Source organism: Chionomys nivalis, chromosome 2 (genome assembly GCF_950005125.1).
Source record: "Chionomys nivalis chromosome 2, mChiNiv1.1, whole genome shotgun sequence".
Lineage (NCBI taxonomy): Eukaryota > Metazoa > Chordata > Mammalia > Rodentia > Cricetidae > Chionomys > Chionomys nivalis.
The window spans coordinates 89,409,906-89,437,715 of NC_080087.1; the positions used below are offsets into that span (position 1 = coordinate 89,409,906).

General features: G+C 46.8%; 1 protein-coding gene across 7 annotated transcripts; it reads left to right on the forward strand.

Moving 5' to 3' along the window:
- The first annotated feature begins 7,457 nt into the window (after window positions 1–7,457).
- Window positions 7,458–26,321, forward strand: C2H19orf12 (chromosome 2 C19orf12 homolog). Of its 7 annotated transcripts, none has more exons than XM_057762901.1 (3): window positions 7,458–7,769; window positions 13,280–13,449; window positions 23,411–26,321. In XM_057762901.1, exons 2-3 carry the CDS (start codon window positions 13,290–13,292, stop codon window positions 23,674–23,676), a joined length of 426 nt encoding a protein of 141 aa, XP_057618884.1. In that variant the 5' UTR covers window positions 7,458–7,769; window positions 13,280–13,289; the 3' UTR covers window positions 23,677–26,321. The 7 variants fall into 7 exon arrangements, with proteins under 7 accessions (XP_057618884.1, XP_057618879.1, XP_057618880.1 ...); XM_057762896.1 differs by lacking the exon at window positions 7,458–7,769 and adding an exon at window positions 7,977–8,169; XM_057762897.1 differs by lacking the exon at window positions 7,458–7,769 and adding an exon at window positions 7,977–8,163.
- Window positions 26,322–27,810: the final 1,489 nt, after the last annotated feature.

The following is a 27,810-nucleotide window of genomic DNA, read 5'->3' on the forward strand; positions in this document are numbered from 1 at the left end:
AGCCACTGCCATCTGTGATGGTTAATTTGAGCTGTCAGCTTGATTGGACTAAGAAACACCCCATGGGGTGGGCATGGTGTGCGGGCCTGTGCACAGAATAATTGAAGCCTCGAGTTTCTCTATTACTAATGACAGAAGAGGCTCACAGGTAACAGCAAACAGACCCTCAATCTTAACACAAGCAGACATTTTTTTCCCCTTCTAGTTTTTAGAGATAGGGTTTCTCCATGTAGCTTTAGAGCCTGTCCTGGAACTCTCTCTGTAGACGAGGCTGGCCTTGAACTAATAGAGAATGCCTTGTCTCTGCCACCGCCTGACTAGACTTTTATTTTTTATTCAAACTGTACTACAAAGCAGGGCCTGGAGGCTTGCATTGGTATTCTTAGCCCTGGGGAAGCTGAGGCAGGAGGGTCATGAACACAAAACCAGTTTAGACTATGAAGTCAGATACCATCTCACAAAACCGGGAATGGGGATGAGAATGCTGTGACATGTGCCTTTAATCCCAGAACTATGCAGGCAGAGGCAGTAGGATCTCCGTGAGTTTGAGAACAGCCTAGTCTATAAAGTGAGTTCCAGGCCAGGACTTCATAGTGAGACTCTAGAGAAAGAGGGGGTGGGGGGAGAAAAGAGAGAAGGGAAAGGGGAGAGAGAGAGGGAGAGAGAGATGGGGGGGAGGGATGAAGAGGTGAAGGAGTGGAGAAGAGAGAGGGAGGGACCAACAGGCAGGCCTGATGATGGGGGAGGAGTTGGTATTAGTGAGGCAGACTTCTGGGAGCATCTGTGATGGTATTCCCAGAAATACCATCTGAGGACGCTGACTTAGCCGCTGGACCAGTTCCTCGATGGCATCATTAGCAAACGGTGAACGGCAAAGCAGAGATGGAAGAAGTAGGCCTGAGGGTGTTTTATCTTGCCCTGGCCCCATCACTTTTTCCTTTGCCCCTTATTCAGCAGAACCTGAAAATCAGCGCTGGCCACTTGCTCTCCCACCACGATTGCCCAAGGACATGGGACCAAGGGACACTGAACCCTCTGAAATGATCCCAAACAAACTTTTCTTCAAGTTGTTCTTTCAGATTTTTTTTTTTTTTTTTTTTTTTTTTTTTGCCACAGTGACCAGAAAGCTGGACTAACACACTTGTCCAGGCAAGGAGATCGATTTCCAAATCCCAGTTTAAGTCCCCAGCCCCAACTCTTTTCCAAACTAGGCCACCATCTGAAAAGGGCTTTGCCCACTCTGAGAGCACCTTTGACGTTTCTATGCCACTAAAACTGTTTTCCTTTTCAAATGCAGCTCTTCGCCTTAATTTATTCTAAGGGTGGCAAGGATCTCCTTAGCAGAGTCGTGGGTATGACTGCTTTATGTCTGTAATTTCAGCTTCTGGGGGGAGGTGGAGGCAGGGAGATCCTAAATTCAAGACCAGCTTGGATTACATATGGAGTTTATGCCTCAAAGATACCACAACATGGGAACTGGAGAGATGGCTCACTGGCTAAGAGCACTGTTTGCTCTTCCAGAGGACCTGGGTTCAATTCCCAGCACTTACATGTCATCTTACAACTGTTTGCAACTCCAGTCCCAGGAGATATGACAACTCCTTCTCACTTCAGGCACCTGCAGTCATGTGCCCATACTCACACACAGACTACATATAGTTAAAAGATATTAAAGATGAGCCTTAATATAAAAGCACACATACATATATCCCTTCCCTTCACACACACACACACACACAGAGAGAGAGAGAGAGAGAGAGAGAGAGAGAGAGAGGTACATAAATGATCCAGATGAACCAGAAAGTTTATATTATTTATTTTACGTGTATAAGTATTTCTCCTGCATCACCTTCATGCCTGGTGCTCGAGTTGGTCAGAAAAGGGTGTCAGATCCCTGGGAACAGGGGTTACAGGTGATTGTGAGCTGCTGTGTGGGTGCTGGGCATTGAGTCCAGGTACTCTATAAGAGCAAGAAGTGTGTGTCATTTTATTTTATTTTATTTTATTTTATTTTATTTTTTTGGTTTTTCGAGACAGGGTTTCTCTGTGGTTTTGGAGCCTGTCCTGGAACTAGAGATCCGCCTGCCTCTGCCTCCCGAGTGCTGGGATTAAAGGCGTGCGCCACCACCGCCCGGCGTGTGTGTCATTTTAAATCAGACGTTTGAGCATCCATGATTTAAACAACCTTGAAGACCCTAGAAACAACTCCTGGAGAAATGGAGAGATGGCCATAAGAGTTGTAAACTGTAACCAAGGCACTAACTTTAAAAAGTGAGCCTTTTAATCTCAGCCACTAAAAATAAAAGGGGAAATACAAATGTGAAAAAAAAAAAAGAGCAAGAAGTATCTCCAGCATCCACTAGATGAAGAAAATGTAAAGCGTATTGGCCAGGATGGCTAGCAAATAAATACCACGAGTGACCTCACAGCATGCATCTGAAGCAGAAGAAAACATTCTGCTGTTGAAGAAACCCTCAAACCAACCAGGGTTAAAATAAGTGCACCCGTTGCAGCACTAAAGTGAAACTACTTAGGAAAAGAAAGGATTTCCATTCTATGAGCAATTTGAAATAAAAACTTCAGAATCGTAAGAGTGACTCTACCATAATTTTCTGTAATAAACATCTATTATAACAGATATAGCAATACAATAAAAGTCCCATTGTTCCAGAAACTGTATCATAACTGAAACAGGATAATTATAGAAATACTTGTGTGAGAATTGCATGTTCAACAGAATCATTGAAAACTCATTGTTCTCAGACTGAAAATAAGTCTTCCGAGTAGGAAACTCTCCCGCGCCCTCTGAGAGGAAGGCAAGGTGGATTCTTTCCCCCCAGTCTTTTATGGCATTGTAATCTTCCAAAGTCCCCTCAGAACCATCTGTGACACATTCTCTGGGCCTCATCCAGGAGTCAGTACTATGCCATATTTGGAAAGCTAAAATTTATTAGTGGGGTTTGAAGTCGGGTCTAATTCTTTTTCCATTCTCAAGAAAAAATACTAAGTGGGTATGATGTTGAGTGAATTCAATCCTAGCACTTGGGAGGAAGAAGCAAGGATAACCCTAAATTCAAGGCCACCCTGGTAAGATCTAGGCCAGCTAAGGCTATATAGTGAGGCCCTGCCTCAATCCTCACCAAATACAACACATTTCCTAGCACATATTTATTGTATGAAGGGCTAGGTTTCGTGACGTTGTTGCTCAGGCGTATTATATACTTGAGCCTTATTTACCCCAGTTATCCTCTCTGATGTCCGTGCTGTTCTGGTTTCTTGTCCCAAATAGTGTCCTTCCTACTTTCATAGAGAATGGCTCCTATTTTAAATTTAATTTCTTTTTATGGGAATGGATGTTTTGTCTGAATGTATGTCTGTGCACTCCTCGTGTGTCTGGTTCACACAGAGACCAGAAGAGGGTATCAGCTCCCCTGAAACTAGAGTTAGAGTGAGCTGCCATGTGGGTGCTGGAACTCTATACCCAGGTCCTCTGGAAAAGCAGCTGGGGCTCCTAACGCTGAGCCATTTGCATATCCCCCCCTTTTTCAAGACAGGATCTTGCTGTGTAGCTCAGGCTGGCCTGAAAGTTTTAATTCTCCTCTTACCTCAGCCTCTCAAATGCCGACAATAGGTGCATGCCACCACCGCCCGGCCTTCATCAGGCAGATTCGGGGTGCTGCAGAGTTGTGTCAAATTCATCTGTAAGTTTTCCCTGAGAATCCTCAGGTTGCCTTGTAGACACTGGTCATTGACAGCACGCTGGTACAACTGGTCTCCTGTTCTTAGTGGACACAGCACTTTTTCTTGCTTTTCCCATTTAAGTCATCACAATAAGCCCAGGTTGTTGAGAGCCTTGTCTTCATTTCTTACTTGGGACAGTAAAGATGAGTCAGGAGCCAGCCTAGGGCTTTGTCTGGAAGCTACATTTGCACTGTTTCCACCGAGCTCTGCTGTTTTTTGTTAAATGTGACTTTGGGGAAAGTGATAGGAATTAGAGAGGAATCAGGGGTTACGGAGCCTGCCAGCCAGCCACCTCCTGTCTCTGCTAATGATTTTTAATGCCCTGCCTTGGGTAAGTTGGTGCTTGCAAGGCTGGGGACCTGGAGGAGATTTAGGCAGTGACGATAGCTGAGGGAGGCATGGCGGTGCGGGGAGGGAATGACGGTAATCCTGGCAGTGATGACACCGCACGGAACGCCACGGCAAACGTGCAGACTGATGCTAAGTGGCCACCAAAGGGATGTGATAACGGTCTACGGAAACCTGAAGGATGATGACGGATGAACCTTTGGAAGGGTGATGGAGCCAAGGTGAGATTGTCAGCGGTCTCCACAGCATCCTGGCCCTGACAGCACCTTGAGAGTCAAGCTCTCCCGAGACTGGAGTGCCGGCGGTCCTCATGCACACGATGGGCTTGACGTAGGCCTGGTCTGAGCATTCTGTCTGTGTCCTGCCACGGAGCGGACGTGGATCTGTCAGGCACGTGCTAAGTCTCACAGCTGGCATTTCGTGAGGTCCTGGTGTTATGGGTTTGTCTTTGTTACTTTCTGCAGTTGTGGTAAGACATCATAAAAGGAAGGGTTTTAACTGGGCTCACAGTTCCAGATGGTTAGAGTCCGTGATGGCAGAGGGAAAGCAGGGTGGCAGGTGACCGAGCAGCAGCTGGGAGCTCACATCTTTTTATGTATGTATGTATTTATTATTTATATTAATTTTTTTTCATTTGTTTTTGTGTGTATGCATCTGAATGCACTTGCCAGTGGAGGTCAGAGACATGAGATCCCTTTGAAGCTGGAGCTAAAAGTGGTACTGGGAACTAAGGTCCTCTGGAAAAGAGGGAAGTTCTCTTAACCACTGAGCTTCTCCTCCAGCACTAGAGAGCTCATATCTTGACCCACAAAACAGGAAGCCGAGAGCACACTGAGTGTGTTACCAGTCTTTTGAAGCCTCAAAGTCTGCTCCCAGTGACACACCTCCATCACCAAGGTCACATCTCAAACTGGGAACCAGCTATTTAAACAGAGGAGCCTCTAGGGGCCATTTTCATTCAGCTACCAGGTTGAATTGTAATCTTCCTGCAAAGACATGAAGTCCCAACTCTGTCACTGTGTGTGCAACCTTATTTGAAGGTAGGGTCTTTATGGATGTAATCGTGTAAAAATGAGGTCATGAAGGTAGGCTCTTAGTCACCATAATTTGTGTGCTTATGAGGACAAGGGACTGGAGGACTGAGGAGATGGCCCAGTGCTAAGTGCTTTGTATGCAAGTGTGGGGGCCTGAGTGTGAGTTCCTAGCACCCATGTAAAGAGCCAGATGACTGGGGTCCCAGCACTGAAGGTGTGGGCATAGACAAGCAGATCCCAGGAACTAGTTCACTAGACAGTCTGCCTAGCTGAAACAGCAAGACACTGACTAACTCAGTAAGAAACCTCAACTCAAGGCGATAAGGAAAAGCGTCTTAGCTACAGTTTCTATTGCTGTGAAGAGACACCATGCCATGCCATGGCAACTCTTTTTTTTTCTTTTCTTTTCTTTTTTCTTTTTCTTTTGAGACAGGGTTTCTCCATGAAGCTTTAGAGCCTGTCCTGGAACTCTCTCTGTAGACCAGGCTGGCCTTGAACTCACAGAGATCCACCTGCCTCTGCCTCCCAAGTGCTGGGATTAAAGGCATGCGCCACCACTGCCCATCTACAGCAACTCTTATAAGGAAAACATTTAATTGAGGTGGCTTACATTTCAGAGGTTCAGTTCATTATCACCATGGTCAGACATGGCAGCACGCAGGCAGGCATGGTGCTGGAGAGGTAGCTGAGGGCTCTATACCTGGCACAGGCAACAGGAAGTGATTGGTCTAGTGGGCATGACTTGAGCATATATGAGACCTCAAAGCCTGCCTCCATAGTGACACACTTCCTCCAACAAGACCATACCTACTCCAACAAGGCCGTGCTTCCTAATAGTGCCATTCCCTTTGGGGACCATTTTATTTCAAACCACCATAGAGAGCAATAAGAACATGTCCTATATTGGCCTCTTCATGTACACACATAGGCGCACTGGCCTACACACATGCATGCACCAGGCACACATATACCACACACACACACACACACACACACACACGTGCACGCGAGAATGCCACACAGCAACAGAGAAAATTAACACTGCAAGTCAATGGTTATCGATGACTAGTGGCTTTAGCAGAAACTAGGAGAGACAGGGGTCTTTCCTACAGGCTCAGGGGAAGTGTCTTAGTCCCTTCAAGCTGCTGTAACAAAAGGGCAAGATAGGAGATTTATGAACAACTGAACTGATTCCTTAGTTTGGAGACCAGAAAGTACCAGCAGCTTCCATGTCTCATGAAGTCAAGCACCTCACTGATGGAGGAAGGGGACAACAAGCTCCCCCGGACCTCTTATACAAGGTCTCTGGTCACCTCCCAAAGACCCATTCTTAGTGCCACTACCCTGCCAATAGCTTTCATTGTGTGAATTTGGGGTTGGAAGGGGAGAGGGTTGAGACAGGGTCTCCATATTCAGCCTCAGATGTTGTGTTTTTTGTTTGTTATTGTTGAGACAGGGTCTCAAACTCACTATGTAGCCCTGGCCCATCTGGAACTCTCTATACAGTTCAGGCTGGCCCCAAACTAAGAGATCTGCCTGTCTCTGCCTCCTGAGTGCTAGGATTAAAGGTGGGTCCCAAGTGATGGGACTATGGACGTACATCAGCTAACCCTTCTGTGATGCCTCCTCCATGGACAGCCTCAGCCGCTAGTGAATATTTCTAGCCTTCAGCGCGATCATTTTATGACTTCATTTTTGTGAATGTCTTATATCCTAGCCTCTCTTCTCCACTGAGCTTTCTTCCTTACTCCCTGCATCTCTCTACCTGCTTCTTGTACTTTCTATTCTTTAAGCAAAGGAGACGACAGTCCGGTTCTCTAACGTGCCACCAGGGGGCGCTGCCCGCGGGGGCCACTGGAACTTCTCAGCGTAGGCAGAACTGGAGCAGCGAGCTGATCGATTCTCAGCCTCAGTTCTCTGGCTGGCTCTTAAAGTAACCCAAACTCAGGAAAACGTTCCTATTCGAAGGAAGACACCAATTCTCCACACTAGCCAGGAGAATATTGGTATTAAAAGGTTTCCGAAGCTTTCTCACAAGAAGACAAGAACACAAATCATAGGATTTTCATGGGAAAGTCTGTCATCTGGAGGCTCGCTGTACTGCCACAACCCAGGCAGAGCGTGCTAGAAGCCACACAGACCCAGACTGCAGTCCACACTTTCTAATTGGGTGGCGTTAGCCCGCCCAGCTCCTCTGAAACTAGTTTGGCAAGGACAACCGTTCCTACTCAGCAAGACTTTGCTCGGGGTTACAGTTCACAGTACTGGGAGATCTTCCAGAAGCCTTTCTGACTAGGGATAGTTCAAGGCTATCCCTGGGGTCCTTAGAGTCAAGAATGGGGACTGCTCTACGGGCCTCTCAGGGTTTTTCGGCTACTCTTTGCTCTCCTCCAAATTAGCCTCCCTTTGACTGCAAGTGGAGCGGACTCCTTTCTAGCAGCAGGAGGTGTGAAGGTCAGGCCAGCCCCTGCGCACCCCACTTAGGCCCCAGAGTTAATCAGTAGCAGTTCCTGACAGCTCAGCCCCCGGCAGCATCTTCCAGGCACAGGATTCCGGGACGGGAGGTCGCCCCTGCAGGTCACACGCCCCGCGCAAAGGGTGCTCGGAGAGGACCTTCCAGGAGCGACCCCGGATCCTAGACGTGAGGTTGGCTATAGGACGGGGTAGCCGGAGTGGGTGGGTGGGGGAAGCTTTGTGTCCCGGTGTGTCCTCGGGTCACAAAGTCCTCCCCATTCCCGTAGGGTCACCGCTTCCAAGCCGTGGTCTGTGTGTGCCAGCCAACCAGACGCTGGGGCGGGGCAGGGGGGAAGGGACGCCCCGCTGAACCCTCACGGTCCTTCCCTCCCGGGCCAGGCCCCACTGAGCACCCGGACCCGCGGGGACCCGAGGCACGGCGACCCGGAAGGCCGGCGGAGCCGGAAGGAGAGAGGGCGGAGCCAGGGCGGCCGTGGCCTCTGAGCGCCTCGCTGGCGCTGGCAGAGCGGAGCCGGCTGCGCGCGGAGCGGTGCTCAGTGTCCCCGCGGTCCCAGACGCCAGCACGGTAAAGGTGCGCGCGGGGAAGCCAGGGTCTGCGGAGCCGGTCGGGGACCCCACGGTGTCGGGCACACTGCTGTTCATCTTCACGCAAAGGAACCGAGGCACGGACAGGCCTAAGCTGCAGCGCCGAGGTTGGAGTCGGGGCCAGCTCCGAGCGCAGCCTGCATCAGCCCGGGTGTGCGGTGTGCGCGTGCGTGCCGCGGTGACTCTCACAGCCTACCCCTGGCTCCTTACGGGAGGGGACATGGCACTGGCTTAGAGATGGTCAGGAAAGATGTCAGGGGCGCAGAAAGTCAGATTAGTTGGAGTTGTGGTTGAGAAGCATTCTATGACTAAGTAAGTAGATAAGGTGCCCGTAGACAGAGGTGAAGGCCCGAGAAGAGGGCATTGCGCCACGGAGTGCAAGAGTGCCGGGTGTCAGCCCCTGGCCAGCCCAGTCTGCGAGCTGTGTAGTGAACCTACCACTGACGCCTTCTGGTCATTCAAGAGAAGTCAGGAAAATCTAAATTGTAAGATATTATTATTGCCCTTATTTTGAGAGAGGGTCTAACTATATAATCCAACCTGGTCTTGAACTGTCTGTCCTCCTACCATAGCCTCCCCAGGTCTGGGGTTACAGGGCTGTACCAGCACGTCCTCGATGTCTTCTTGTTTTTAAATACCAACAGCCAAGTAATTAAAAGACAACTTTGTGTGGTGGAAGAATGGGATGATGAACTTTATAGAGGCCAGATTTCAGCTTGGAGTTTGTAAATTCCAGAAAGGGGAGCAAGGGCCCGTTCTCCACATTCTTTCTGTTTCGTTTTTCCACCAACACACACTTCCTTCTTCCACACTGGGGACTGGAATCCCAGTTTTGCCTAATATTGCTATAAAGGACATGGAGGTCCCGTTAGCTCTAGAGCCTCCTCCGTTGTCTCTCATGACTTGACTGAACTTAGTTGAGGCTGCTATGCAAAGGCTTGGCTTTTCCCCTGCTCTGTGTATGTTCCAGAGTCCGGCCGTCATCTTCCCGCTAGTCTGGATGACTGTAAACCATCAGGGCTCAGTTAGCGTCTGCCTTCCCTGTGACACGCAGGGAACCTGGCCCGCAGAACCTGTTTTGAGGACAGCATTATTGAAATGGTTGGTACTATTGTGGGAAGACCCTGTCTTCAGTGTCCTCAACTCTCCCGGTCACTGACAGACATGGGTGGCCCTGGGCCGGGAGGAGGAGAAACAGGGGGTGTTTCCTTTCAATCTCGTGAGTCTGAAGAAGGCAAGAAAAGAAAGGCTTTCCCAGGGACTCAGGAGCTGGGGTGGCAAACTTCCACAACATAAGCCTGTTGCTCATGTAACTTCTGAAATTATTCTTCGAGAAATTTAAACCCGCCTTGCCTTGCCTTGCAGACTGCAGACGCCCGGCTGGAGTGGAGCTGCCCTTGCCCAGCTCCCCTGCTCCCTGGCACCTGCTAAAGAGCCGGGCTTGTCTTCTTGCACTGACTTAGGTGGAGATTTAGGAATGGCATGGGCATGTTGGTGCCTTATCTGCTCCACTTAAAATTATCCAGAGCAGGTTTGGGGATAATCGAGGGTGAAATGGGTAGGAACATTAGCCTGTTCCCTGTTGTCCACAGTTTGACCTTCTGTAGTTTCATCTAACTGCAGCCAAATATTAAGTGAAAATTTTTTTTTTTAGAAATAATTCGTGAGTTTTAAATACTTAGTAAGTTTTAAATCACGGGTTTTCTGAGTAGTTAGAAATTTCATCCTAAGTCGTATGATGCAGTCTCATGCCATCCCGCCCCATTCTGCCGGAGATCTGAATCTTCCCTTTGTCCAGTGTATCCACAGGGCTTACCCTACCCACCTGCTAGTCACTCGGTAGCCCTCAGCTGTCACGTTGTGGGTGCCCAGTGCTTGTGCCAGTAACCTCGTTTTACAGACTAAAGACTCCAGGGCTCGAGAGTTACAATGCAAAGGATCCAGGACATAAAAGCTGTCAGGACAGATTAATCAAGCTTTCGGGCATCTACTGGAATCTCAGAATGTATGCATTATGGATGGTGTGGGGAGCTACCGTATGCATCTCTGTCCTGCCTCTTCCACATGCGTTGTCTTGTTATGTGAAGCCCGTTCTGAGAGTGCAGATTCATTATTCTGCAGAGAGTTGATATGTGGAGTGGTGTCTGTGTGCTGGTGCTTCAGGACCAGAAGGGCACAGGCCTCATGCTTCTGGGCATGGGGGGCATCTTGCCATCATCCGAGACCTGGCCTGAACCTGACTTTTTCCAGTGTAACCAACAGATTAAACGAAAAGCTGGATCTTCACCAAAGCTAATCAGGATGGGAGTAGGGTGTTAGTCTTTTGAAAGGAAGGCATTCATCTAAAGTTTATCAAAATCGAGGAGGCTGGAGAGATGGCTCAGCGGTTGAGAGCATTGCCTGCTCTTCCAAAGGTCCTGAGTTCAATTCCCAGCAACCACATGATGGTTCACAACCATCTGTAATGGGGTCTGGTGCCTTCTTCTGGCCTGCAGGCATACACACAGACAGCATATTGTATACATAATAAATAAATAAATATTTTAAAAAAATCGAGGAAGGAAACAGAGACAATGGGTAGTGCAGACCAGTAATACCAGGGCTTAGGAAGCCAATGCAGAAGGCCACCATGGAGTTTCAGACTACACAGCAAGTAAAGAGGTCTCAAAAGGGTAAGGGTGCGCAAAAGGACCATTTCAAGGGGTTGGAACATAGCATACTTCTTCTGGGAAGCCTTTGTGTCAGTGTGGTGACTTCACAGGTTCCTTACAGAACTCAGAACTCCCAGAGCCAAGAGGACGGTTTTACAATGAGGGATTCTGATTCTGCATAACTCTTGGGCATGGAGAGAAACCAGCTAACTGACCAAAGCCTAGTATAACCCAAGCTGTAGTCCTGGAACTCCCTCAGCAAGGTTCCTTAGCTTACTGACATGTCTGTCCCTCAGCCTCACAGGAGCAGGAAGTGTGGGAGTCGTCAGGAAGTGTCAGCCCTGCTGCTTTTTCTCCCCAGCCTTATGAAGTGGTCTGTCAGTGTGTGGGCTCTCCTTACCCACCAGTCCCTCTGTGGGGCACAGTGCATCTCACCTGTGGCTCCGCCTCTGCCTATCACTTCCCAGCAGCACGGCAATGTGTCCTGGTCCTCACAAATTGCCTATGGTCATTATTCATAAGGGCTCTCTGTCTGACATTTCATGTATCTTGCAAGCCCCTGGAAGTCCCATGTTTTGAGTGCAGGCAAGCCTTGATCTCACTGTGTAGCCCAGACTGGCCTCAGACCCATCCTGATCTTTCTTTGACTTCCCAAGTGCTGGAATTGTAGCTATGAGCCATCGTACCTATCACCAAGCCCCCAGAAATATGATTTATTTTGTTTTGTGATGGCTTCATCTTGCTAATTCACCTCGTTCCTGGTTTTTTCTTTATCATTAATTAATTATATTATGATTATAATAATATTTAATGTATAATATAGATTTTAATAATAATTATTAGTTAATTATTAATATTTTCTTTTTAATAGAAAATCTAGCTATCTAATCCAGGCTTAGTTCGCAACCCCTTGCTTTAGCTTCCCAAGGTCCGAGAGACAGCCTGTGCTGCCCTACCCAGCTCTTGTCTTAGCATGTGGCGTCCCAACAGGGTCTGCAGTGCCCGTGGCTCTCTTCAGTCACTCTGCAACCCTTCTATGTACCCCTTGCAAGGGTCCATCCTTGTTTTTGTACTGGGGCTCAGACTCAGAGCATTTTTTTTTTTTTTTTTGGTGTCTGCCGTAAAGATCTGCATTTTCAGCCCCATTTGAGCTCCATCTTAAAAGCTGAGTATCTGACTCCTGGCTCTGGGTTACGTAGCAGGCAAATGCCAGTATGGCCTCAGAGTCTTGTCCTTTTCCCCGTTTCTGAGTTGGCTCAGATACCTTGTCACACGCGAGGGGCCATATGGCTGGGAATTTTCTGTTCCTGCCAGACTTTCTGTGTTGAAGGTTGCAGGGCCACTTGAACGGCTGCTGGCGTGAGAGAGGTCAGGCTGTGCTTGCTAGGGAACTGGTAAAGCCTGTGGCTGAGGCGCTTCCTCGTTTGTCCGGATTCTAAAGCTAACCAGAGGGCACAGCAGACCTTCCATCCACTTTGCTGCTCCCATTTGCTTGTTAGCAGATGCCCAGCTTCTTGGCGACGGAACCACACAGGGCTGTGTGCCCGTCTGACATGCACATGGCCAAGCAACTCTTCTTTCCGGAAGGTGGGCACTCTTCCTGAGATGCTAAAAACTGATACATTTGGGTCAAAATACTCATAAGCTCATTAAAACTCTCCCTTTCCGCCACAGGGTACTGGGGTACTCTCCTGTTATCCCTGGGGCAAAAGTCTGAGGCAAAAGGATTATGGTGAGGCCTGTGTAGCAAGACCTTATCTCAAAATAAATAATTAAACTAAACAGATTAGTCCAGAGTAAGTAGCAAGGAAGGCCTTATCTCAAAAATAAACAAAAGTAAAACAGTGAACTAGAGAGAAGACTCAGAGGTTAAGAGCACTGACTGTTCTTTTAGAGGACCCCTGTTGATTACCAGCACCCATATGGTATCTCACAGATGTCTGTCGCTCCTGTTCCAGGGGATCACTGGCCTCCAAGGGCATTGCATGCATGTGATACACAGACATGCATGCAGCAGAACACCTGCTTGCTTTCTCTTTCTTTCTTTCTTTCTTTCTTTCTTTCTTTCTTTCTTTCTTTCTTTCTTTCTTTCCTTCCTTCCTTCCTTCCTTCCTTCCTTCCTTCCTTCCTTCCTTCCTTCCTTCCTTCCTTCCTTCCTCTCTTCTTTCTTTCTTTCTTTCTTTCTTTCTTTCTTTCTTTCTTTCTTTCTTTCTTTCTTTTTTCTTTTTTGAGACAGGGTTTCTCTGGAGTTTTTGGTGCCTGTCCTGGAACTAGCTCTTGTAGACCAGGCTGGCCTTGAACTCGCGGAGATGGAGATCCGCCTGCCTCTGCCTCCTGAGTGCTGGGATTAAAGGCATGCACCACCACTGCCCGGCTTCACTTTCTTTTTAAGTACACATTTGGGCAAACATTGAAACCACCTATCTCGTTGAATCTTCCTTTAAGGTCTGCCGAGATGCCCATCGAGGTAGATGACATCATGAAGCTCCTGTGTTCCATTTCCCACGAGAGAAAAATGAAGGCAGCCGTCAAGCACTCTGGGAGGGGTGCCTTGGTTGCGGGGACGGTGGCCTTCGTCGGTGGTTTGGTTGGTGGCCCGCCAGGAATTGCTTTTGGTAAGTGTGTCTTCACAGATACAGCCAGCCTTGATTCAGGTCTGTAATCTCTGTCCCTGGGGAGGCAGGAACATGGAGAGTTCAAGGATACCCTGGGCTACATAGTACATTCCAGACTTCTGGCATGCTTGAGGGTTTTGGAACTATATGGAAGAATGATCTGATCAATAAGAATGGTACCTACCACATACACTGTACAGGGATTCCATAAGGCCCAGGGCTTCTGTATGTCGTGTGCCCTCACAGCTTCCCTGTGATGCAGGATTCTCTTGGCCTTGGTGTTTGCATCTGTCAGGCCTGGGAGGCACCTCCAGGAACCCACTGGCTCTGCCCTTTTCCCTAGAGATGTGTCCTTGAGTCTAAAGGTACTGGAGTGCCTAGGACCTCCGGATGTCCCCTGTGTACATCATTGCTACCATGTTACCGTAGAAGGGAGCCACAGAAACTACATCTGCCAAGTTCCTTCCATGATCAGTTGCTCATAGCCTGGCCGTGTCTTAGTTTGCTTTCTGTTGCTGTGAGAAAACGCCATGACTTAAAGCTACTTGGAGAGGGGCAGGTTTATTACAGCTTCCAGTCCATTATGAAGAAAAGTCAGAGTGAAAACTCAGGCAGGAACGAAAGCAAAAGCCATGGAATGCTGCTCCCTCTACTTGCTCCCTCCTGGGATGACCACCATGGACCGTTCAGTACAGTTTAGCTGGCATCCCCACTGCAGGCTGGACGCCTGCCATGTGCAGCTGGGTGGTTCTTTACTGATTGCTGTAGTATCTACTGTGGTGGGGTCAGGCACAGTCCTTCCTTGACTCCTGTTTTCTAGAAGCTATTGCTAGGTGATTTTCAGTCCTTACATGGTGACAGGCTGCGCAGACGGAAGCTCTTTAGCACTGGGGCTGGTTTCTGGTTTATGTTTCCCAGCTTGCTGACAAGTGTGTCCGTCTGTCCATCTGTCGTCTGCCTCCCCCCCGCCACTGTACAGAACATTGCATTGTATGAAAGCTACGTTTCATAGAAACAGATGGCTCAGATCTTTATCTTTTGTGATTTCAGATTCTGTGAATTCAGGAGTCCCAATTTCAGCTTTTTCTCACAAAAGAAGACAAGCCCATTTCTTGTTTCTCCAGTGACACCCTTACCTTCCCACTCCTGTCTCAGTGATAGCCTGATTGGGGCTGTTTTATCGTAGAGCCGTGCGTTGTCTCTGTTGTGGGAGCCCATATTTTATTCCTGTTGAATAAGGCAGGCAGAGAGTAGCGTCTCTAGGGACTCTCTGCTTCTCGGCCCTGGTCACAGGTGGGGGCTTCACTGCTTCTGGTCTCTGGTCACGGGTGGGTGCTTCATTCCCCCTGAAAAACACAGGAATTGTCCTTTCTCCAGAGGCCTGCTAGTAATGTGTACATGGATGTCCTGATAACCTCCGCATTAAGTGCTGCTGTAAATCAGATATTGATGTTCTGTAAGAGTTAATGCTGATGCAGGTGGTACCGTCAGCTTTAGATGCTCACGGGTGTCAGGAGGAAGAGTTCAGACAAACTTGTGAATGAACTGGTTTTCCGTCCCTGGAATGCCTCTTTCCTTTAGAGACTGGCTGCCCCAGTATTGGGCACCAGAGGAGCTGTCTGCCTCCAGGGCCACGCTGCTTGGATTCAGAAAATGTGGGTGTCACTCTCTGTCTTCTGAGTCCAGCCTACAAGTGGGTTCTCACCAAGCTGTGCTGTTTGTTTACTTAATTAAATATTTATAAAGTGTTTTATTTATTTTTATTTTATGTGTATGGATGGTTTGCCGGATGGTTATGTCCATGCACTGTATGCATGCAATACCCATAGAGACCAGAAGAGGGCATCAGCATCTTTGAAACTGGAGTTAAGGACAGTTGTGAGCCACCCTGTGGATGTTGAAATCAAACATCAGTCCTCAGCAAGAGCAGCCAGTGCTCTGCTCTTAACCACTGAGCCAACTCTTCAGTCCCATGCACTTTTTTTGAGCAATGATCTCTCTATGTATCTCAGGCTGGTCTGAAATGATTGATGTATTCCAGATTCGACCTCAAACATGAGATCCTCATGCCTCAGCCTTCAGAGTGCTGGAATTGCAATCATGGTGTCCCCAGTATTAAACAAATGTCTCATTTTGGAATAATATTATATACGTGTAGGAGTTGCAAAGATTTTACAAAAAATTCCCGTGTGAGCGATCCCATTGAAATCAGGAACAAGACAAGGTTGTCCACTCTCTCCATATCTATTCAGTATAGTTCTTGAGGTCCTAGGTAGAGCAATAAGACGCCAAAAGGAGATCAAGGGGATAGAAATCGAAAAAGAAGAAGTCAAACTCTCACTGTTTGCTGATGATATGATAGTTTACATAAGTGACCCCAAAAATTCTACCAAGGAACTTCTACAACTCGTAAACACTTTCAGTAATGTAGCAGGATACAAGATTAACTCAAAAAAATCAGTAGCCCTCCTGTACACAGATGATAAATGGGCTGAGAAAGAAAGCAGATAAACATCACCCTTTACTATAGCCACAAATAGCATAAAATATCTCAGAGTAACTCTAACCAAACAAGTGGAAGACTTGTATGGCAAGAACTTTAAATCTTTGAAGAAGACACCAGAAAGTGAAAAGATCTCCTGTGCTCTTGGGTAGGTAGAATTAACATAGTAAAAATGGCAATCTTACCAAAAGCAATCTCCAGATTCAATGCCCATCAAAATCCCAGCAAAATTCTTCACAGACCTTGAAAGAACAGTACTCAACTTCATATGGGAAAGCAAAATAACCAGAATAGCCAAAACAATCCTATACAATAAAAGAACTTCTGGAGGCATTACAATCCCTGACTTCAAACTCTACTACAGAGCTACAGTACTGAAAACAGCCTGATACTGGCATAAAAACAGACAGGAGGACCAATGGAACTGAATCAAAGACCCGGATATTAATCCACACACTTTCGAATACCTGATTTTTGATAAAGAAGCAAAAATATCAAATGGAAAAAAGAAAGAATATTTAACAAATGTTGCTGGCATAACTGAATACCAACATGTAGAAGAATGAAAATAGATCCATATCTATCACCATGCACAAAACTCAAGTCCAAATGGTCAAAGACCTCAACATAAAGCCAGCCACGCTGAACCTCATAGAAGAGAAAGTGGGAAGTACACTTGAACACTTTGGCACAGGGAACCACTTCCTAAATATAACTCCAGCAGCACAGACACTGAGAGAAACAATTAATAAATGGGACCTCCTGAAACTGAAAAGCTTCTGTAAAGCAAAGGATATGGTCAACAAGACAAAATGACAGCCTACAGAATGGGAAAAGATTTTCACTAACCTTACATCAGACAGAGGTCTGATCTCCAAAATATACAAAGAACTCAGGAAATTGGACACCAAAAGATCACATAATCCAATAAAAAAAATGAAGTACAGACCTAAACAGAGAACTCTAAACAGAGGAATCTAAAATGGCTGAAAGACACTTAAGGAAATGTTCAACATCTTAGTTGTTGTAAGGAGCTGTGGGCTGTGTTCCTGCCGCCCCAACTCATGGTCGCCTGGCTAGCTTATGCCCCAAAATAACGACACACAAACTGTATTCTTTTAAACACTGCTTGGCCCATTAACTCTAGCCCTTACTGGCTAATTCTCATATCCCGATCAACCCATCTCTAATAATCTGTGTAGCATCAGTCTTACCAGGAAAGATTCAGCATGTCTGACCTGGCGGTTTGCTTCATCGCTTCTGGCTCTGAGAGGAGCTGCCCTGCATCTGAGCTCACTTCGTCTTCCTCCCAGCATTCTATTCTGTTTACTCCACCCACCTAAAGGCTGGCCAATCAAATGGGCCAAGGCAGTTTCTTTATTAGCCAATGACCTTCCTCTATCATTTCCCCTTTTCTGTTTAAACAAAAAAAAAAAACAAAGGAAGGCTTTAACTTTAACATAGCAAAATTACATATAACAAAACAGTTATCAAGTAAAAATTACAATATTTACATCTATTTTATCTTTATCATAACTAAGGAAAACTATAACTATAACTAACCATTCTTTAACTCCATCAAAGACTCCAGAAGGATACAATATTACCTAAGTAAATGAGAAGTAAGTAACTTACAAAACTCTAGAAATCACAGAGACATCTCGCTGCCTGGACAGTCACCCAAAGTTCTTTTGTACCGTTGGGGCATCCATCTTCGGCCTACAGGCCCATAGTTTCCAGCAGACATTTCCATGAAGCAGGAAATTTCAAAGGCAGTTCAGTCACTATCTGCTGTGTCCTTGAGAATGTCTCGCAGACTCCTTCATGAATCAGGAACCCCAAAAGATCATCTCACCTTTAGGCAAGTTCATCAGTCCTCTCTCTGCGGGTTCTCTGTGTCCAGTTTATACAGTAGTCCAGGCAAGAGCAGTTTCTTGCCCAAATAGCTATCAAACTCCATAAGAATCCTCTTCGATGCCCATCTTTTTCTTGAAGTAGATTGGTGCTGCCAGGAGCAGAGTGTCTCATTGTCATGAAAAATCCTAAGTTATTAAAACATTTAAAATACCATATTCTATAATCTTTGAAAGATATGAAGAGTGCCTATCTAAAATATATCTATGTACATCTAGGAAATCTTAACTAATATGACTACAAACTTGACTATTGTGATTATCTATTAACAACCTATATACATTACATTTTTACGTGAACTACACAATCACAATACCTTAATCAGGGTCAGAAATACATATACAAATAACAAAATTGACCTTAAATTAATATCAGTAAACAAAGATTCATATCAATGCAAATTATTCATATCTATATCATATCCCCTTTAAATGTAAAAGAACATTTATAAACAATATATGGGAACATGGGCCCAGTTATTTCTCTCCAAACTGCTTCCTGCTGAATGGGAGCGCTGTTATTTAGGTCTTCCATGGTATAACCTGTGTACTAGATTTATCTCAGTCAGCAGTCGAGTGAAATAATTTTTTGAAGGTGTTCACAGCAACCCTTCAGGAGGGCGTGGTCCACCATACCATTTTGGAATAGAAGCAATACACAGGATCTCATCCTCTGTGAAAACAAAAGAAGAAACTTCTTTCCAAAGCGTCATGTCCTTAGATCCAAATTTTAAAGTCAAGGTATTTTGAAAATGTCCATGTTGGATTAGTTCAGCAGCATTTATAAACAAATATCTTTTAGCAGTTGTTGCTCCTCCCTCAGCAATCAAACAATTCAAACAGAGCATAATAGCATACAGTATCAAGATTTTCTGTGTATTTTCCATCTTTGTACGGCTTTATTTTAACCTTTATTTCATTTATATTTACTTTTAACTTTTTGCTTTTTGAGACAGGTTCTCTGTATATATTTGTCCTGGAATAACTCCTAGACCAGACTGTCCTTGAACTCTCAGAGATCCTTCTGTCTCTGCCTCCCAGGCATTGGGATTAAAGGCGTGTGCTACCACACCTTGAAGTCACAGAGGTCAATCTCCCTCTGCCTCCAAAGTGTTGGGATTAAAGGTGTGTACTACCACACCCAATTACTCTCTTTCTTCCTTATTTTTTTTTTTTTTTTAGGAACTTTAACTTTTAGCCTGCATATACTTTTAACACACTGTAAACCATTTAGAAATTTTCTTTGTCTTTGAATCTCTCTTTACTGTATCTCTCTCTCTTTTTCTGACCACACGAGCCTTTAAATTACTGAGCAACATGGCTAGGATTAAAGCCGTGGCTTTGCCGGCTAGATCCAGCCCATTCCTTAGCTTTCCAGCCTCATGGCAGAGGTACTGGCTGTAGCCATGTTTATCACCACAACTCTGTGGCGTTTCAAGGTCCTTGCCAGCAAACAAGCTACAACACTCAAATGCTCTCTCTGTAGCTGACCTCCTGCCTCAAACAGTCAGAGTTTGCCCTGGCAGGACAACCCAGAAAGATGGCATTTTTAAACGGTGCATTTTTTCCTGCTACGGCTGAAAACCGAAAAGCATGCGATCAGCTTTTATCAATACCATTTAAGTGTTTCGTGGCAGGACCTCTTAATGAGCTACAGGGTTTTGCAGCTAAAGCTGAGTCAGGAAGCCTCTCTTCGATGAGAGCGCTTGCTTGCTTCTAGCAAGCAGAGCAGACCCGAGAAATTGCTGCTACCACGTTGGGCGCCATTCTGTTGAAGGAGCTGTGGGTTGTGCTCCTGCCGCCCTAGCTCATGGTCGCCTGGCTAGCTTATGCCCTAAAATAACAAAACACAAACTGTATTCTTTTAAACACTGCTTGGCCCATTAGCTCTAGCCCTTACTGGCTAATTCTCATATCCCGATCAACCCATCTCTAATAATCTGTGTAGCATCATTCTTACCAGGAAAGATTCAGCATGTCTGACCTGGCGGCTTGCTTCATCGCTTCTGGCTCTGAGAGGAGCTGCCCTGCATCTGAGCTCACTTTGTCTTCCTCCCAGCATTCTATTCTGTTTACTCCACCCACCTAAAGGCTGGCCAATCAAATGGGCCAAGGCAGTTTCTTTATTAGCCAATGACCTTCCTCCATCACTTAGTCATCAGAGAAATGCAAATCAAAACAACTATGAGATTTCATCTTACACCTGTAAGAATGGCCAAGATCAAAAGCACTGATGACAACTTATGCTGGAGAGGTTGTGGGGAAAAGAGAACACTTCTGCATTGCTGGTGGGAATGCAAGCTGGTACAACCCCTTTGGATGTCAGTGTGGCGATTTCTCAGAAAATTAGAAAACAACTTTCCTCAAGACCCAGTAATACACTTTTGGGTATATGTCCAAAGAATGCTCAACCATGCCACAAGGACATGTGCTCAACTATGTTCATAGCAGCTTTGTTTGTCATAGCCAGAACCTGGAAATAACCTAAATGCCCCTTAACCAAATAACGGATAAGGAAAATGTAGTACATCTGCACAATGGAGTACTACACAGCAGAAAAAAATAACGACATCTTGAAATTTGCAGGAAAATGGATGGAGCTAGAAAACATCATTTTGAGTGAGGTAACCCAGACATAGAAAGACAATTGTCACATGTACTCACTCATAAGTGGTTTTAAAACATAAAGCAAAGAAAACCAGCCCAGAAATCACAATCCCAGAGAACCTAGACAACAATGAGAACTCTAAGAGAGACATACATAGATCTAATCTACATGGGAAGTAGAAAAAGACAAGATCTCCTGAGTAAATTGAGAGCATGGGGACCATGGGAGAGGGTTGAAAGGGAGGGGAGTAGAGAAAAATGTAGAACTCAATAAAAATCAAATATATATATATATATATATATATATATATATATGTAAAATTCCTGTGTGTCCCTCACCCAGATTTAGTTGCAGTGGGAATGTGTTCCACACAGCACTGTAGTCCCAAGCAGTAGTCAGCACTAGGGCAGAACTGTGAGCCATTTTCTGTTTGACCAGACTTCGCACAACACAATGGCCATGTTTTTCTCCAAGTTGCTGCTGCTGCTGCTGCTGCTGCTGCTCCTCCTCCTCCTCCATTTTGAGGCAGGGTTTCTGCTGTCCTAGAAATCACTCTGCAGACCAGGCTGGCCTTGAACTCACAGAGATCCCCTTGCCTCTGCCTCCCAAGTACTGAGACTGAGGGTATGTGCCCCCACATCCAGCTGACACTTTGTTTTAATGACTCCATTTCCCTAGTCTTTTGGCCTGCGACTGTTTCTTAGGCTTTCCCTTTCAGAGTTGGGGTGGGGTGTGGCAGACATGTGTTTTATAAAATTCTCCATTGTGTGATGTGCTTCTCATGAGTCTTGGGAGGGAGCATCTTGGAGGTGACGTGCCTTTGTTAGTCCAGGGGTATGTGACATCCTGTGGCATCTCCAGTGAGACTGACTTGGTAGTTTAGAGAAGGAGTGGCACCAAGCAGCTTGGTCAGGGTCATGTGTGTTGGGTTTTCCACTCCAAAGTTTCTGTTTCTCATCCCATATTCTGCTGTTTAGGGTGACTCACTAGTCCAGCCAGGCTGCCTCTGTGTCTGTCTCAGGGCTGCTAATCCAGTGTATGGGAAGCTTCAGAGGTGCAGAGCAGTGGCAGCCATTGGCTGGCACGCGATAGTAGGTGTTCCTTCAGGCAGGAACCTGGCTTCTCAGGCCACCACAGACCCCTCTGCCCTCTTTACCACTTTACATTTTGAGAAAGAAGCTCACTATTTAGTCCTGGCTGTGTTGGAACTGAACTATGTAGACCAGACTGGCATCAGACTCTCTGAGTGCCACCTGCGTCTGCCTCTCAAGTGCTGGGATTAAAGGTGTGTGCCACTAAACCCGATGTTCTCTTCATCCCTTTGGAGCACTTACCTGGCCCTTGAAGGTTTGTTTGTTTGGTTGGTTTGGATTTTTAAGACAGGGTTTCTCTATGTAGCTTTGGAGCCTGGCCTGGAACTCACTCTATAGACCAGGCTAGCCTCGAACTCACAGCAATCTGCCTGTCTCTGTCTTCCAAGTGCTGGGATTGAAGACGTGTGCCACCACTGCCTGGCTAGGTGCTTTAGTTTGATACCTCTACCCCTAGAGCACCTTCCTCCACCTTGTGTCATGTGACAAATGGCCTGGTGATGTAGAACTTTCCATCCTACGAGATCTTCAGGTTCCATAACAGCATGGCTTAACTTTGGCCAGAAAGTTACATTTAAAAGCAATATTTCTAAGCTGAGTGTGGTGGTACACAAGTTCCAGGACAGTCGGGGCTATACAGAGAAATCCTGTCTTGAAAAAAAAATAATAAAAAAAAAGAAATAAAACAATGAAAAAAATGAAAAAAAAAAAAGAAATAAAACAATGCTTCTAGCTGAGGATGTCTCTCAGTGGTAAGAGTGCTTAGCTGGAACTCTTGAGCCATCCTGACCTCATCCTGCAGTGCCAAGCACCTGAAAACAAATGAAGGCAGAAATCCAAAAAGAATGTTTCTAGCTGGGCTTGATGGCTGACGCACCCTTGTGATTCCCAGCGGGGATGCTGAGGCAGGAGAAGCAAGAGCTATAGGTTACCCTCGGGGTATACAATAAGACTTGGTCTCCAAAAAACAAAAGAAAGAGAAAATAAAAACGTATCCACTTTTAGAAAGAGACATAGTTTACACACACACACACACACACACACACACGGGATGGAATGAAAGACAGTCTTCAAGAGAAACACTTGATTTGCCCCAGGGTCATCTCCCATGTGAGTTCTCTGGTAATTTCCTAAGCCTCAGCTGCTGAGTTTATATTGACTTGACACAAGCCTGGGCAATTTTGGAAGGGAAAACCGCAATTGGGAAAATACTCCCACTAGACCGGCCTGTGGGCTCATTGTGGACTGTGTTATACCTGAGCTGGTGGGCTCTGGGCACCCCTTCATGGCCTCTGCATCAGCTTCTCTTCAGGTTCCTGCCTTAGGGTAATTCCCTCCCGCCCTGACTTCCCTCAGTGATGGAGTATGATCTGAGAGTTGTAAGATGAAATGAACCCTTTCGTCCCAGTTGCGTATTCTCCTGGTGTTTTATCAACAGCCACACCGTGGAAACCGCGCAACCTCCCAGCCTCTCCAGGCAAGTGGTTTCTCAGAAGGTGCAGTTCCCTCTCAGCCCCTCCTTTATGGACACAAATTGTTCTGGGAGTCACAGGAGTGGGAAAGTTCAGTCGGGAAGGGGATCTGACTTAGTTGGCACAGGTCAGAGGTAGGGAGGGTGTATGTGGGGGACATAGGGAGGGCCTTCCTTCGATGCCAATTACTGGGGCCACAGGGACTGGAGACCGCATAAACCTTTGCCCTGCTGACTACCTGACAGAAGCTGAGCTTGCTGTGACCTGCTCATGAATGTGCCTACTTGTCATGACAGTGGCTACGTTCTCGGCAAGACACCAAGGCCATTGTTGGAGGATGAGACTGACTAATTGAGCCCTTTGTTGTTTTCCAGGGGGAGCTGTTGGGGGCCTGTTGGGGGCCTGGATGACGAGTGGACAGTACAAGCCGGTTCCTCAGATCTTAATGGAGCTGCCCCCTGCCGAACAGCAGAAACTCGTTAACGAAGCCGCGGCCATCATCAGGAACTTGGACTGGACAGATGCTATACAGCTCACTGCTCTGGTCATGAGCAACCAGGCCATGCAGCAGAAGCTCTTGGCCATGCTAGCCACCTATGTCACCAAGGAGCTGCAGGCCGAGATCCGCTATGATGACTAGGTCACTCTCCCTGGGGGATGGGCTTGCATTTGGATGATTCCACGACTCCCAGAAAGTGACCTCGGAACGGGGGGTGCCTGGCAGGTGCGTTGAGAAACCTGCACGCCATCAGCATTGACTATAAGCCGGAGTACGTCCTGTTGGACCGTCCTTCGCTGGAGAGGCTTCAGCTGTGCATTGTGGGCTGTGTGCTATGGGAAGGTCCGGGCTGTTGGCATCCACAGACAGCTTAGAAGTCCTCCTGATCCTGTGGGTCTAAAAGGAGTTCTCAGGTTGGCTGGCCAACTGTGCGGGGTGCTCCTTTTCCTGTGAAAGCACCTCCAGGTACCCGTGACAGGATCGGAGGGTCCTGGGGGGTTCAGAGCCAGCCCTTGACAGGATTGTGCTTACCTGCTGCGTGTTCCCCTTCTTTGCCCAGGGACTTCCCGGTGGTCTCACGATGACAGTGGTCCCTACTTTGAGTGAAGCCACAAACGCCAGGCAGTCCCCACAGTCTATGCCCCTGACTCTCTTGAGTAACTTTGGTTAAACTTCTAAAGTCTTTTGCCTTATTATGGAAAATCATGACACTTATTTATCTTTTACTTTTTTTGTTTGTTTGTTTTTTGAGACAGGGTCTCTCTATAGCTTTGGAGCCTGTGCTGGAACTAGCTCTTGTAGACCAGGCTGGCCTTGAACTCACAGAGATCCCCCTGCTTCTGCCTCCTGAGTGCTGGGATTAAAGGTGTGCGCCACCACCGTACAGATCTTATTTATCTTTTACTTTTATTGTCAGTTCTGGACCCTTCATTCTCTACACTCGAAGTCTAAGTTAATTTCACTCTAATTTTTTTCTTACTATGTTGCCTGGATTGGCCTTGAATTCCTGAGCTCAAGTGATCTTGCTACATAGCTGGGACTGTCGGCTGTGCCACTGTACCCAGCTTTACCTCAGAGACTGTTCTTCTCGCCACTGTATCTAAGTTTGTTCTTCCAGGTTCTCTATCCCAGCTCAGCTTCCTCCCCGCACTGGCTGCAATTTACAATTCACTTGTGTGGAAAGACAAAATTAACAATGAGATCCTAACTGAGCTGGGTGCTGTGGTGCACAACCACAGTCCCAAGTAAGGGAAAGGTCAAAGCGGGAGCATCCTTGAGCCCAGGATTCAAGACCTACCTGGACAACATGGAGGAGCTGGGAGATAGAAGGTGGGGACAAAGCTCCTTACTTAGCTTTTATTTACAGTCACAGAATCAAGATGCAGTGAGTGTTCTGATGTGCTGGAGAGAGGAGCTCGACAGGAGACGAAGGGCAAACACAAACAACACCAGCACTGAGGTTAACCCCTGGGCAGCATCTTATCACCCTGGATGAAACCAGGGATTTGGCCATCCTCTCCTTGATTTCCCTAAGTGACAACCTGACAAGCAGCTTGTTTGGTGTTCGTTTTTCTTGTGATGCTGCGGATGGAGCACAGGGCCTGCATAAGCTAGGTAAATACCAGCACCCCTGAGCCCTGCTCCCTGCTCTCCCTTGGTAGATCCAAGGCCAGCGCTGTATGGCTAAGCCTGCTCCCAACCCTTGAATGGCTCAGTTTCGGTTTGGCCAGTTGGTCCCAGTGCTGGAGTTCAACCAATGACATCCTATACATTTGCTTAAACATTTGATACTTCTTTTTATCCCCTGTTGGAGATGGGCACTCAGGGAGCGCAGGAGCTATGTGTCTTGGTCGCCCTTCCTATCTCCAGCTTGCTCCTGCTTGGCACCATGGCTTTTATGTGGGGGATACTCAATAAATATTCATCTTTAACGCTGTGTGCTTTATGTCTTTCTGGATTCTTGTTTGTTTATGTTTTGTCTGCATTTATGTAAGCATGGTATGTATGTGTGTGATTCCCACAGAGGTCAGTAGGGGGCACTGGACCTCCTAGAACTGGAGTTACTGACAGTGTAAACTGTCATATGGGATCTGGGAACCGAACCCAGGCCCTCTGCAAGATCATTAATGGCTAAACCGGCTCCCTACCTCTAGGTGTTGTTTTTTTCAAAACAGGGTTTCTCTATGTGATTCTGCTTGGTTTCAAACTCATGATCCTCCTGCCCCAGCCTTTTGAGCCATGAGATTACAGGCAGGCATCACCAAGCTAAGATCTATAATATTTTGTTGTTGTTGAAGTCTTTAAATTCTCATTGTTTCTGTTTTATTATTTTGGGTCAGGGTCCCATGTAGCCCAGGCTGGCCCCCAGTTCTCTCTGTAAAATGCCAGGCTTCATCAAACAGTTTTGGGAGTCGTTGTTTTGAAATCACTTCTCTGGAACTCCTCCAGGAAAAAGACAAGTGACAGAGAAAACCTAGGATCAGATTTCAAGCTTCTTGAAACAAGTGGGGTTACCAACCGTGGAAGCCAGACTTTGACCTGGTGACCCTAGAACCCAGAGCCCTCACTCAAACACCAAATGGGAGCTCCCCAGTTTTTGTGAACAAGTTTGGGGAATGTTTTCCACATGAACTAATTTTAGTAAGATGTATGCTGTCTCTGAAGTGATGGTGGTGAGGCCCACCCATGGACAACCGGGATTTCAATCCCCAGGTCTTCCCTGATGCTATCTTCTCTTTGCTTTCAAGACTATACCCCGAATGTCATCAAATTACTAATAAATTACTTTCCTCTGAAAAAGTCATTTTCTGTGTATTTTGTGTAAGCCACTTCTGAGATTTGAAGCCTTAACCTAAAAGGGAAGGTCGTTTGATTTGTGCTTTTACAGGATGGGTAAAAAGCTGCCCAGCCCGGCTCCCGACTGTCTCAAGCCCAGCTTCGACTGTTGTTGCATGGCATGCTTAGCCTCCTCCAGCCGTCTCTGCCCAAGTCCCATGCAAGGGTAGTTAGTGCTGGGACTGAGATTCTGTTCAGGCTGCAGCCTGAGATTTCAGCCACCAGAGGCAGGTGCTGGATTGAGGGCCAGCTGGGAGAGCCCAGCCTCTGAGTGGCAGAGAGCTCGGTGTGTTAGGGAAGCCTTCTGTGGACTTCGCCCCATGGGAGTGGGGATGGAGGGGGCAGAGCCTTCCTATCAGAGTACCTCGGCTGGCATTTGTCAGATGCTCTGTGACACCTGGAGCTCCTGAAGTCAGAGAAAGGGGATGGGGCAGGGCTGGGAGCAGGTGCTGGTCTTTGAAGACGATGGTTCTTCTGGTTGAGCTGACAGTTCCTATTCCTCCTGCTAATCAGTAAGTGACCCTCTAGGCCTCTGGAACTAGAAGTCTAAAGTCGAGACCACACCCCCAGTTGCTATGGCTTCGCTGGGCTCTAAAGTTGCCCTCTTAGTGGAGCAGTGAAGACATCGGGTGGCAATGAAACCACAGGATTTTTGTTCAGTGAGTCAGGTTAGGGGATACTTTCCTTTTTACTTTGTTTTGTTAGTTTGAGTCCAGGCTGTGGGACTCAACAATCCTCCCGCCTCAGCCTCCAAGGTGCGTGGGCCCCATTTTGAATGGTATGTCCAGTTCTGCAACTGCTTACATTCATGCATTTAGAAACGTCAGGGTTGTAATAGAATTCCATCAGTTAGGCAGTTGGATCCACCCTTCCATACTCCTGCATGAGGTCCCACTGTGTGCCAGGCTTGGGGAACCAGGAGGCCTGGGGATTTGTATTGGATGGAGCAGCCCTCAAGTGAGGGCACCTTGACAGCCAGTCCTGCTGTGACTCAGTGACATTGGGACCAGCAGGGCACCCACCTTCCACCGTCCTTTTTTCCAGGAGTGGGAAGTGTTTTCCTGGATTTCCCTGGTGGTGGCTTCTCCGTCCCTGGTGATGGCTTCTCCATTTTTGTTCTGTAGCCCTGTATCTTTTTTGTTAAACTTTATTTTGAATAGCTAATAGCTGACCGGCACAAAACTACTAGTGAGCCAGAGGACGCTAACTGTGACAGAAAGCTGTATGGACTGACTCAGAAAGTCCACTCATAGCTGTTTTGGCTGTGCTCAGCTCTGCTGGGTTTGCCTTGATTTGGTTGGTTTGATTTGGTTTACTTTGCGGTTATTTTTGAGACAGGGCCTCATTGTGTAGTTAGGGGCTGTCCTCAAACTCATGATCCTCCTGCCTCAGCCACCTAAATACTAAGATCACAGGTATGTGCCGCCATGCCCATCTTTA